Source organism: Rhinatrema bivittatum, chromosome 17 (genome assembly GCF_901001135.1).
Source record: "Rhinatrema bivittatum chromosome 17, aRhiBiv1.1, whole genome shotgun sequence".
Classification (NCBI taxonomy): Eukaryota; Metazoa; Chordata; class Amphibia; order Gymnophiona; family Rhinatrematidae; genus Rhinatrema; species Rhinatrema bivittatum.
This window is the reverse complement of record NC_042631.1, coordinates 13,845,516-13,859,129: the sequence shown is the minus strand read 5'-3', so window position 1 is coordinate 13,859,129 and position 13,614 is coordinate 13,845,516. Positions and strand designations below refer to the sequence as shown.

General features: G+C 38.6%; 1 protein-coding gene across 5 annotated transcripts in view; it reads right to left on the bottom strand.

The window, feature by feature from the left end:
• METTL15 (methyltransferase like 15) overlaps positions 1 to 13,614 on the bottom strand; it is a 241,667-nt gene that overhangs the window by 95,753 nt on the left and 132,300 nt on the right. For all 5 annotated transcript variants that reach the window (XM_029582352.1, XM_029582354.1, XM_029582357.1 and 2 more), the window contains one exon: positions 12,367 to 12,722. In XM_029582352.1, coding sequence (XP_029438212.1) covers positions 12,367 to 12,722 — 356 coding nt within the window. The remainder of the gene's footprint in view (positions 1 to 12,366; positions 12,723 to 13,614) is intronic.

Here is a 13,614-nt window from a genome sequence, read left to right as displayed (position 1 = left end):
TGTTGCTGAAGTCCCATGGCAGCCATATCAAAATACTTTTCAAGCTGAGCATCTTTAATCATTACAAGTTTGGCCCCACAGGGTCGGGCTTGACTGCATCCCCTATTCTCACTAGATTTTGAACAGATAAAAGTTGAACAACTTCATAAGTTAAAGTATTTCAAAACCTTTGGTTTGATCATGTAGGACATGGGGATACTATAAAAGTTAGTACTGGAAATCGTTAATCGGCTGGCAACCGATTGGCAACCACTTTTGTTAAAAATTAGTGAGCAATCATATACCACTGTTTTAATTGCAAAAGAAAAAAAAAAAGAAAAAGCAAAGAAAAAAGTGATTAATACTAACAGACTTTGTTACATAGTTAAAACCTGTATATAATTATAATGTTGTGCACTTGCCGAAATTTATTGGCTGCTTTGCACTAAGTATGATACCAGTATAGGTCTGCATATAATAATTTAATACACCCATCTGTTGGTTTGTTTCATATTTTAAGGTTAATGGGTTGGTGGACTTCTTAGGTTTGTAGTTAAAATTAATATAACAAATCTTGAAAGCACAAACATATGAATATATGATGCTGTATACATGTAGCAAAGTAATCATAATTAGGCAGGACTTCATATCATAGGGCAAAGTGCATCACAACTAGCTTAATAGCAATTTCTGTTGCTTATTCTTAATGACGAAAAATTATCTCTCATAGCTTTGATCAATTACATTGATCAATCATAGAACAGACACCATCTCTGCCTCCGAAACTGAAACACTCATTAAGAAAATAAAACCCGCATCCCACCCCTCTGATCACATTCCCCCCAACACTCTAAAATCTATCTCCTCCACCCTGGCCAAACCCTTAGCTGACATCATAAATTCCTCCCTCACCATTGGAACTGTCCCAGACATCCTGAAACAGGCCATTGTCAAACCCATTCTAAAAAAACCCAACCTAAATCCTACAGAACCTGTCAGCTTCAGACACATCTCTAATCTCCCGTTCCTTGCTAAACTCCTAGAAAAGGTCGTCAATACCCAACTTTCTGAACACCTTGAGAAACATAGCATGCTCTCCCTCTCACAATTTGGATTCTGGAAATACTTTAACACCGAAACCCTCATCATCAAGGGTCTGGACAGCAGCCAATCATACATCCTTGCCTTACTTGACATATCTTCAGCGTTTGACACCATTAGCCACAAAATCCTATTAAGCAGACTATCGGAAATTGGTTTTGCTGGCTCAGCTCTCAACTGGTTCAAATCATATCTTGACAATAGAACCTACAAAGTAAAATTCGGCAACAATGAATCCCACCCCATCAAATTATCCCATGGTGTCCCCCAAGGCTCCTCCTTGTCATCCACCCTTTTCAATATATACATGTTGCCACTCTGCCATCTTCTTTCTGACCTTGACCTCACCCACTACATCTATGCGGACGATGTCCAAATTCTCCTCTATCACAGACTCCATCAACACATCCATCCAAACCTGGCAAAACTACCTATCTTCTATTAATCTGCTCCTATCAAACTTAAACCTTGCACTAAACACCTCAAAAACTGAACTTCTCCTCTTCACTCACAACCAACCCCTCCATCGTCCTTCTGTTCTCATCCTCACCCCCCTCCTCCCCACTTACTCCATCAAGCAAGAAGCCTGCAGTCTCAACTTCAAAATATTTATTAGCACCACCGTGAAAAATTATCCCAAACTTCATGTCCTCAAAAAACTCCAACCTCTCCTTCACCTAAATGATCTCCGTACTGTTCTCCAAGCAGTAATCTTCTCCAAACTTGATTACTGCAACACTCTCCTGCTTGGCTTCCCTGCTGCCTCTCTCAAACCACTACAGATGCTCCAAAATGCCACAGCCCGTATCCTAACTCTCAAAAACGCCCATCCTAAAAGACCTCCATTGGCTCCCTATCTCCTTCAGAATTCTATATAAGACCCTCACCTTAATTCACAAAACCCTACACAACCCAAATATACAATGGCTAAACACCACTTTATACTTTCATACCCCCACCAGACTCACCAGGTCTGCTCATACTGGCACCCTATTCATCCCTCCTGCCAAACGCAGTGATAGGGGCCTTATCTACTGCTGGCCCCTATCACTGGAACTCAATGGTCCCTGATATAGGACTTGAGCCCTGCACCCAGACCTTCAAAAAGAAATTAAAGACCTGGCTCTTTAAGCAAGCCTTCACGTAACAACCCCCACTCCCTTATGCCAACATGCCATCCCCTCCCCTGTACATATTCCCCTCTCTCAGTTAACTATTATTTTTTATCAAGTTACCATGTTTTCTATTGCTTATCCCCCTATTTGCCTTTCCTTCCTCCTCTATCCATTAACCGATTCTCGTTGCTTATTAAACAGTTATTTGTTATAATGTAACTTTATTCCCTGATTTCTTCTTTTCCCTTCTCTCTATCCATTTAATGTAAACCGATGTGATGTCCATACAAACTTCAATATATAAAAGTGTTAAATAAATAAGTAAATAAACAACATGTCACATTATCACCTTGGGGAGCTGATAGGAAAGCAGTGTTAAACACTCGAGAACTATACGGATATATTTTTTATGCACAGTACTCAACTCAATGTTTAGTGTAAAATTGGTTGACGAGTGCTTTTTTATTCACAGTGCTGTTTATTGTATTATCGTTATGATACATCCTTATCACCTGTATTTTGAGTATACCTTTGTCTTAAGTACATCATAATACACTAGGTATTTTCAGAACAAAAATCATCTCAGGGACTTTTCTCAAGTTTTGCTATCAAATTTTGGAAATTTTGTGACGTGCCCATCCATGCTTTGCAGCAGGATTTCCCTGTCATTGATTTATGACCTCAGTACATCAGCTTGATACGTGTTGCAGTCCGTCAAGGCACCTGGTATCAATTCATTCTTACATTGTCTGCTCCATCTTTGAGTTCCCCTGATGCAGGAAAACTAATTTCAGAAACACAGTCTGTGTTGGGCCATGCAGGTGACAGCTGGATTACAACAACCAGTATATACATCTATTTAATATTCAGACACGTGGTTTGCAAAATTTATTCTCGAGATTTTGACAAAGCAGCAAGAATATTATTTATAAGCGCTACTTATTTTTAATTGAGAAAAACATTTTTAAAAAAAATTAAATAATGTTGTAATGTAACCTGATAATTAAGGGCAAACAAAGAGGTCGCTATTAAGCTAGTTGCGCTGCACGTTGCCCTATGATATGAGGGTCCTGCCTAATTATGATTAATTTGATACAGGTATACAGCATCATATTCATATGTTGTACTTTCAAGATTTATTATATTAATTCTTGGGCAGTTTTATGATTATAAAGACAAGATGATTTTAAAGAAGGAGAAGAAAAAGAAAAAAATATATTAAATGCTTAATTAAAATAAAGATTAGGCAACAAAAGCATGCAATCATTAATTTTGGAGGGTTGTTTGTTTTTTTTTATGACGACTAATGATTTTGCCCTTGTAACCAATCCACAAGGCGGTTGCCTGGGGATTGGCATCTGAAGTCTTTTCCCTCCATTTTTTATATTGATATATAAAAAGCATTATTCCAATTTGCCTTAATATTGCATGTACAACAATTTATGTGAAACAACTGATTTCAATGCGCATTTATTTGAAGATATTTTAGAAATACAAACTCTGGGTGATTGCAAGTGTTTTCTATATTATTTTTGACATTTTTAGAAGGAGTTCTGTGATTATATTTAGATTTTTCTCCACCTGGGACTATATTCATGGAGTCATTCAAAATGTACACTACATTAGGGCACGAGATGTAAGTAGTATATGTGAGAAATGTTCAAAGCCATTTAACTGGGTAAAATTTCCCACCCCTATTCAGCTAAAAGCATGCACAGGCTTTCATAGCATGCAGCCTCTGCTGAATTAATAAGAGGCATTCCCATGGACAAAGAAGCGTGGCCCATGTTTCAAGTACGAATATCCAAGAGCAAAACCTGCACAAATAGCAAGTGGGAACTTTTAGCATATGGACTTTGCAGCCAGCAATTATCAAAGGGAAACAATGCAGGTGGTCTAAAAGTGCCCACGTATATTCGAAATAAATATACACAATCATAAAGGAAATGGTGGAGAAAGTGGGCACTAAACTAGCAGTCAATCAAATGTAAAACAGCGCCGACAGATCAAAAGCATGATAGAGTCCAAAGGATACCGAAAAGCCGAGGCAATCCAGCATATATCACATCACACAGCTTGGCCAGATCAATCATTTACCCCACCACTGGTTTTTAGAGATTTTTTAAATTGTACATTAAAAATTCTAAAAATGCAATGACCAAAAATACTGATGTGCAACTCAGACCCCAAACAAGTGCCCATAAAATGCAAACACCGACCTAACACCGGCCATTTCAGCATGACTTGCTCAGGCCAAAACAGGTCATAGAGTAGTCAAAGTTCACAAATGTTGGCATAAGGAATCTAAACCATCATCTGATGTCAATTGATTTAAAGCAAATGGATGGCTGACATATACTGGTTGACAGCTAGCAACACAAACTGGCTGATAACGCGGACACAAGTAGATAATGGAACACAGTTTAGCAGATAATTTATTTGGAACTTTTATATTCCGACATTCATGTGCAAAAGTACATATCATATCGGTTTACAGCAAAACAATAGAAGCATAAACGAATGTGTTACATCGAACAGGGGTTACATGAACTGGGATCCAACTTACAAAGAAATACTATGTTCTTCCTGGTAAATAACAGGGTGGCAAAACTGAGCTTAGATAGAAGATATATCATGAAGGAAACATATCCAAAGTTAAATCGTGGCAAGTGGGTTGGGGTGAAAAGTGAGATGCAAGACCTGACTGTGAAGTAGAATCATTGTTTAGAGTTCGGAAAACTTGACTAAAAGAGTAGTCCAGTTATAAAATGAACGGCAGACGGATGGATCATCTAAATTTACTGAAAAGCTTGAGAGAAGAGCCAGGTTTTGAGGGTTTTTTTTTTAAGGTTGTCAGGCATATTTCTTGCCGGAGGTCTGGCGGGTGAGCATTCCATTACGAAGGGCCAGCTGTGGAAAGAGCTCATTTCCTTAAGGAGGATTTGACAGGGGGAGCGTAGAGAGTGTCTCTATAAGCAGATCTGATTGGTCTAGCGGGGGTTATGGTGACGAAGCGGGATATTTTGATCAGGTGGGTTAAGATTGTGTAAGGCTTTGTGTATAATCATAAGGACTTTATACTGGATTCTAAATTTGATTGGGAGCCAGTGAAGGTTACATAGGATGGGTGTGATGTGCTCTTTTTTGCTGGTCTTGGTCAAAATCCTCGCCATAGCATTCTGCAGCATCTGCAGGGGTTTGATGGTATTTGCTGGTAGTCCGAGAAGAAGAGAATTCAGTAATCTATTTTCGAAAAAATGATGGCTTGAAGAACAGAGTGGTAGTCTTGGAAGTGTAGAAGGGGTCTCAGTTGTTTTAGGACTTGTAGCCTGAAAAAACAATCTTTTGTGGTGTTTATTGACAAATTTTAGGTTCAGTTGGTTGTCCATGACGACTCCGAGGTTTCTCACATGGGAGGAGAAGATAAGTTGCACGGTGGGCTGATTGTTGGAGGATGCTATGGATTCCTCCCGGTATATGAGGAGGAGTTCTGTCTTATTGGTGTTAAGGACTAAGTTGAGGCTTGTGAGAAGTTGGTTGATAGATTGAAGGCAGTTGTTCCAGAAGCAGAGGGTGTTGTGGAGTGAGTCCTTAATTGGGATGAGAATTTGCACATCATCGGCATATATATAGTGAGTTAACTTTAGATTTATTAGGAGTTGGCAGAGAGGGAGCAGGTAGATGTTGAAGAGGGTTGGGGAGAGAGAGGAACCTTGGGGGACTCCCACGGTTGAGCTGACCGGTTGGTATTCCTTGTTTAATGTACAATTTAAAATAAATAAATGTAAAGACAGGGCATGGGGAGGGTCACTTTAAAAATGTGCAGGGTACGATCCCAAAGTTGCAAAGCTAATATATGCACATATGCTAGCTTTTAAAATTCATACATTAAGTGCTTAAGTATGCACACAAACCCACCCGTACAAAGCCACATTTGCTCTATTGCAGATGTAATTTGTGTAGGTGAATTTATCATGCATACTTATTTGCACACAAGCCAGAGCTCCACCTCAAATCCTCTCCTAGAATGCCTCCTTGGTGCACATAATAGTATTTATTTATTTATTTATTTATTTAGAGTTTTTAATATACCAATAATCGTTTGGAACATCTAATCGGTTTACAGAAAATGTAATGTAGCCACTGGCTTTACAATAAACATCGAACATTGGATAATACAAATGTGAGAAGCAAAAAAAAAAAAAAAAAGAAACCAAGGGGAGGAATTAACTATAGGACTTACTAACTATAGTGACTTACGAGCACACTTTTACATGCTCTGGACACCAGATTCTCAAAATACCACCCGAACATAAAAAAAAGGATTTTGTGAGCGTAAATCATTTTGACAGTCAAGCCCACTGAGAGTAACTTCAAAGCTTAGTTCTGGGAATAAAACAAAATTTGACACATGAAAGTGGCCTTTTTTAAAATTGCCCGCCCAATAGGCAATGGGGAGTATGCATACAGGGCCTGTTTGTGTGTACTTTTACTCAGTTTGAAGAGGCATTGGAATTATGCTTTTAACAGTGTGTGTGTAATTTTTTCCAGAAAAATGAGGTGCATGCATTAGCATGTAATAAAAATGTGCACAGCCAATTATTGTGGGGTCATTTTTAAGGGAAAATACACATGTTTCAGAGCTACAAAATTAGCCCCTAAATTTAGAAAGTACTCAAGTTATACATTTCCTTTATATAGGCAAGGAAAGAAGAATTTTTAGAGTTCTATTTCATTTCTATTTTTAATTTTATATAATTGCTCATGCTGGTACACTCCTACACAAAAATGAGGGGTTTTCTTTGTGAATCATGCACCTAATAGGCACAAAAAAAAAAAAAAAAGACTCAATATGCTTGGGGTGTTTATTTGAGAAAAGAATAAAGAAAAAAGCCCTAAGCATCATATTGCCTCTGTAGAGATCAATAGTGCAACATAAACAATATACTTTAACATCTTAATTACACTATTACCACTTACTAACAATTGTGGAATACGGGACCTTCATTCCATAGAGCTTGTCAGTCTGCCTCTGGGGAACAAATTCTAACTGGTGTGCATATGCTCAGTGGGACCTCTGCACAGCCATTTTAAAACACAACGAAATTCACAAGGAGTCAATCAGAACAGAGTGACATCATAGGCAAAAATTATTTAAAATATATATTTTTTAAACAGAACATTAAAGCACTCCATAGTATCATTCAACCTGCAGGGCTGTACCATATCAGCACACAAAATCCATTATTACTCTCTATAGTTGAGAAGGGAGGGCAAGTATCCTTCTCTACGTTACACTCATACATGATCAATAAATCATTGTAAATCATCAAAATTGATTTGTTTAACTAAACCGTCCTATCCATTGGACCCCATCATCCGCAAATTCATCAGGGACCTGAGGCAAGACATAGTGCCTTAGCTCACCTTGACAATTATCATGTTGGTCTCAAGGCTGCCTGTCCTCCTCCCTCAACAATGCAGTGATGAAACCTATCCTGAAAAAAATAGGCTCTGATCCAAACCAATCATTACTGCCCAGTCTCTAGCCTCCTATTTATGTTCAAATTAGTGGAAAAAGTAGGTTACTTTTAGGAGCTAGACTTCCTTCCAACCAATGCAGCTTCATGAAAGCCCATGGGATGGAATCTGTTCTAGAAGCTTTACTAACAGCATCCACCTTCATGCCCACTCAGGTGGTGGACATGCTTCTTATCCTACTAGATTTGTAGGTCCCTTTTGACTATCTGTTCCTGTTACAGTGCTTGGAAGCTATTGGCATTGAAGGCACAGCATAGGCATCAGAATAGTGTAAATCATGGCCCCACCAATTCTGGCCAGGGCAAGCCATATAAACAGCAACTGTTGCTCGCAGCTGTAACCAGCAACCAGAAGTGAAGGCAACTCCTCCCCGAATGCCGTCCTGTCTACCAGTGCTCTGTGCCTCCCTGCAATGCTCCTGGGCAGCTTGCTTATGGCAGATGTTATAAGACTGCTTTACTCAAAGGGCTATGCATGGAGACTTGCTACCTCATCTTCCTCAAGAAATGCAAAGCTTGGATATTCACCCAGACATTTCAAAAGTGACTGCCCCTCTCATTACTCCCCTAGTACACCATATTGGTTATAAATTGGGGCCCTTCACAAGATTAACTGCATACTTTTCTCTTTCCTCCAGACTCTTTAAAGGAACTTTTCTTCTTACCTCCTTCCCTCACCCGAATTGGAACTTTTGCATTCCCTTATATCTTCTATAAGTCCTTCTACTCTCTCTCAACAATTGATTGCTTCCTGCATTATTTGGCCTCTTCCCCTTTTCTGCCTCTTCAAAACAGTGATTAATTTTGAGTTCCCCTATATCCACCCATATCTCCTGGTTGCTTCCTTTATTACTTGATCAGCTCCACTCTTGTGTTCCATTGCTATATTACTTAATTATCCCACTTCCCTATCTGACCCCATTGTTATTTTCTTTCATGGAATTGTTTCTTGTATTTCTGATCACCTCTTCCCTCCAGAGTCTATCAAGACTTTTCCCTTACATCCCCTTTCATCGCCCAATTGTAACTTTTTAGTTCAAGTTACATCTTTTGAGTCCACCTGTTTCTATTTGAACACCATTTATAACTTGATGTCCCCGCCCATTACCACCACCTTTGAATCTTCCCTGGCCTTGCACTACGCGAATGCCTACCCCTTAGATCATTAGCGGAGTCTTCCTCCTTACCTGCACCCTATAACTGAGGCTCTCTGAAATCTCTCTTTACAGATACTCTACACCCTCCTACTTATGCCCTGTTTTACCTCTCTTCCTGTGACAAAATTCTTATACCATTTTTTGTAACCCACCTTGTGCTTCCCCTAGGAAAAAGTGGAATATCAAATGAATATAAGAAAAATATAAAATTATTTGATTAGACTTCACTCCATAATTATGCTATCTTAAACAGAAATGAGCATGTTGATATGGGAGCTTTGATATAGTAATAGCAGGAGTTCAGGATACAGCTGAACTAGTCAGCAGATGTCACTATTGCATAATAGCTGAGACTCCCCTTCCTCTTTGAACAGTAAGTGACTGACTATGCACAGTCATACCATGGCTACAAAATTATATTCAAACTTTTTTTTTTTTTTTTGTAAAGGGCTTCAAACTGTCTCCTGAAAATGCTTTTAGTCATTGTACAATAAAAATTTAAGCAATAACCTCCCCTTTTACATTCTAAATTTCTTTCTAAACGAAGAGCCAGATTTACGCAGCCTTTTCCCCCCATTGACACAAAATGGAGAAAAACAGCTTCAGTAAATCACGCCTTAAGTTTGCCAAAGTGACAAATTATAATGCTCTTGAAAAACAGGATGATGTGCAAAAAAGTCACTTCATAAATCAACTGGAATATACTTCAGTTTTGCATATAATACAATAGTGAGTTGAACTGAATAAAATGTCAGTTTGTGTCTACCATTGTGGTTGGCACTTCATGCTCAACTATCCATTATCTATCAAGATGAATGGGTTACTTCCTGCAGGTCCACTTGACTAAACAAATATGGTAATCGGCGATTATCACTGAGCATCTGAATTTGTATTTTTAAATGATGAAAATGACAAAGGCTTGTGGCATCTGGTGTTCCACAAGGTTCTTCATTATCCACCATTCTTTTCAACATTTACCTAATTCCCCTTATGCCAGCTTCTTGATGGACTTGGAGTCAATTTTAAAATCTATGCTGATCATATTCAGCTTTTCATTCCATATAATCCCTCATGGTCTTCTACACTGGTAACTTCCCTTTCCTCTATTTATTACTGTCCTTTGTCGCCTCCCACTCAACCTGTTTCCAACTCAGTTAACCACTTTAGGGACCATTACTAGAGCACTCAAGTTTGTTTATATATCTTCTATTAGAACCATGTCTAAAGAAGAGTTGAAAATATCACACAGTGAAGCTCTCAGAAATTCCTCAATACTTTTGGATGCATTCTGTTCAATCCCACTGTTTTATCTACATTTAGTTCTGCTAGCTCCTTGCAAACAGTCTTCTGAAAATTGATTGAGGTCCAACACTTCCATTCCTATTAATGGCAGTTTTCAGTCCTACTACAAGCTAACCTCAGTGAACAGAAATATTTAAACAATTCATAATCCTCCTCATCAATGTTTACATATTCTCCCTCGTCACCTATGATTATTAAAAATCCCATTTTTGCACTTTCTTCTGTCACTCACATTATCTTAGCAAAAAAATAGTCTTTTACAATACAAGCTATTTTTTTCTTCTATTTGCATTTTCTCTCTTGATTAATTTCTCAGCTTCCCAGTTTTTACAGATGTTGCCAGTCTTCCTCTTTCTGCGACTTCTTGTAGTTTATGAATGCTAACCAATTCCTTTCTAGCCACTTTTTAAGAAAATCAGTGACTTTTTTCCTCTTAACTTTGTTTTCTAACAAAAACATTTGTTGACTTACTATATCTCCTATTAATTTTGCCCAATGATCTATTTTCCTTGGCTTATCCCATCCAGTTAATGTCTCCTTAAGGTACTACTTAACATAAGGCTTGGGGGTAACCTGCACAGAGCGGCAGTTCTACCTTTAACAGAAATATGGGGTAACCTGCATGAAGCGGCAGTTACTACCATAAGAAACTTGCTGGGCAGACTGAATGGCCCATTTGTATTTTTTCTGCAGTCATTACTATGTTACTATGTAAAATGTCACTGTTATGAATAGTTGGAGGTCAGGTCACCTCATGTTCTTTGACGGAGAGGATGGCGACTCCCATCTTGGGGTGGCACAGCAATAACATCTTTTACCTAGTAACAGGATGTATGTAATGCCCAGATGGATCCAAACTCTTGGTGTAATGAATGATTACATTTAATAAAGAATAAATGTTGCAGTCATGTGATTCTGCAAATTGCAGGGTGGTTCTTGATGTGATTTACATTCTTTGAGGGACAGGGCGATTAGGAAATGGGAGGGAGTGTTGGGCTCACTGGGTGTAGTAGGGCAGGGTTGAGAATTTAATCATTTCAATCTAGGAGATAGAAATTAAATTTACACCTTTACCTAGTTAAGCTATAATTCAACGGAAGTAGATAATAGCCATAGAATGATTTTCCAAATACGTGCTGAAAAAATGGCACAGTTCATGGTAATTGAATTATACTATTTTTATAACCTATTTTAACACAGAAAATGTGTCCAATAAATGTAAAAACCTGCAGTCAAAAGGAAGCATCTACTCCTTTGACAGAAGTACATAATTAAAGCTGGAGACCAACTTGGATTAATTGATTTTAAAAGATTGAAAAACGTCAAAGTGATGCAACTCACTAATCCATTTCCAAATGTATTACCGCTTGTTAAGCAAGACTGCTGCTTGTCTCTGCATTGTTTAATACTAAATCACCCAGAGGAATGACTCCTGGACAACAAACCCTAAATGCTTTGTAGCCAATCAATACTTTGCCAGCTCTGCTTTACTGCTCAGTACAAATCATTAGTTAAAACAACTTGTAGATATATGATAGGGCTCAAATACAATCACAAGAGAGTGAAACTGCAGACTAGCTAAATTATCCAACATGGAGTCAATGCTACAAAGGTAGACTTGAAACCTCTCCAGTGTAAGGATGTGTCAAGCTAGTGAGGTCAACTTAAGAGTGTATTTTGGGTTTAAAAAAATGCTTCCAATCAGCTTTAAACTTGTATTCATGTAAAATAATCCGCCTCTTTCAATAACTAAGATTTTGTTTGAATGCACTATTGAAATGTGCAGTAGTTCTGTAGACCCTGCCACAATCAGGGAAGGCGTGCCAAAAATGGATCCAAATCAGTGAAAAGATCCCAGGAATTTTAATCAGAAAAAAACTGATAGATCTCCCGAATAAATCTTTGAAAATATAACTTCCCCAAAAATTCATAGGTACAAAAGTATAAATATCTTATTTTATTACTCCTGAAACCTTTATTCACATGAATGCTTTTTTTTTTTTAATGGATTAGACGGTCATGCCTCAGTGATATGTACTGTAAGGTGAAAAATTGTTTGAACCATGTGAGATATTTATATTGGGCACATTTTTATAATTTCATAGCTACTCTTAGTTTAGCAGATCGTCCCCTTGGATTATCTTGAACATCATGTAATCGGGGCGTTAATACCTTTTTTTGTAGTATTATCCAATTAGACTGCGAGTTAGAGAATTGTTTCTTGTCCTCTCGTCCTTCAAAATTCCTCTTGTGTCTTATCTTCTGTCTTATAGAAAGGTTAGGCTTTTCTGACACATCAGTTCCATACAGAAATCGTTTGATGATGCGATCCTCCAAGGAATGAAAAGAAATAGCTACTAGTCGCCCACCAGGCTTTAAAAACACTTGTGCTGTCTGAAGTCCTGTATAGAGTTCATTAAGTTCATCATTGACAAATATTCGTAAAGCTTGAAAAGTTTTGGTAGCAACATGAGTAGGTCTCTGAAGTAAATCTTTCCGTGCATACAAAGCAGCTGCTGGAAAAGCTCCTGTTATAGATAAAAATTATATGAATACATGAATATTTTTCCAGTATCCTAAGTAACTTTATATTAATCTTTTATCAATCACAAACATGCAATGCAAAAAAAACCCCACATTAAACCTGATAAAAATGGGGGTGGGAGGAAGGGCATAGAACTCTCTCTAATCCCGAAACCACCTCCTCTAACAATGAAGTCGAGAGTCAAAGGTTCACAAAAATAAAACCTCTTTATGCCATGTAACCCGTTTTAACCAAACAAAAAGCTGAAAGCCGAATTTTAAAAGCCTCTCACGTGCCGAAATGGGCAGATAGTGGCGTGGGACGTGCGCATGCCATGGGGATTTTAAAACGCCCGCAGCCATGCTTGTATCTGCCCATATGCATAGAAGAAAGAGGTTTGTGAAAAAGGGGCGAGCCGGAGTCTGGGCAGGGCATGGGTGGGCTGAGACAGCGCCATTAGCAACTTTCCCACTGAAGCGCGCCAGGGGCTAACTGGCCTGTGCAAGTTGCTGCTGCTACGGAGAGAAGGTACGTTTCAAAACACACAGGGTAGTTGGCGGGGTTTTAGGGGTTGGGGTTAGTAGCTGTAAATGGAGACAGGTTAGGTAGGGGGTTAGGAAGTTCCCTCCCAGTTCGCTCCTTTACTGGAGGGGACTGGGAGGCAACAGGAAATAGGGCCTATCGTGTCGCCGCACGCATCTAATGAAATCCCCCCAACTTGCGCGAATGCATGCGCCGATATAAAACCGTGTGCATGTAATAAAACTGCTGCGACCATGTGCGCACGCATGGACGACCTTTTAGTTTTAAGGTTGGACTCTTAAAACAATGCTCAGGTTTAAAAAAATCCATAATCAGTCAATTTATGGCTTCATGAAAGACTTCAGTTCATCCCC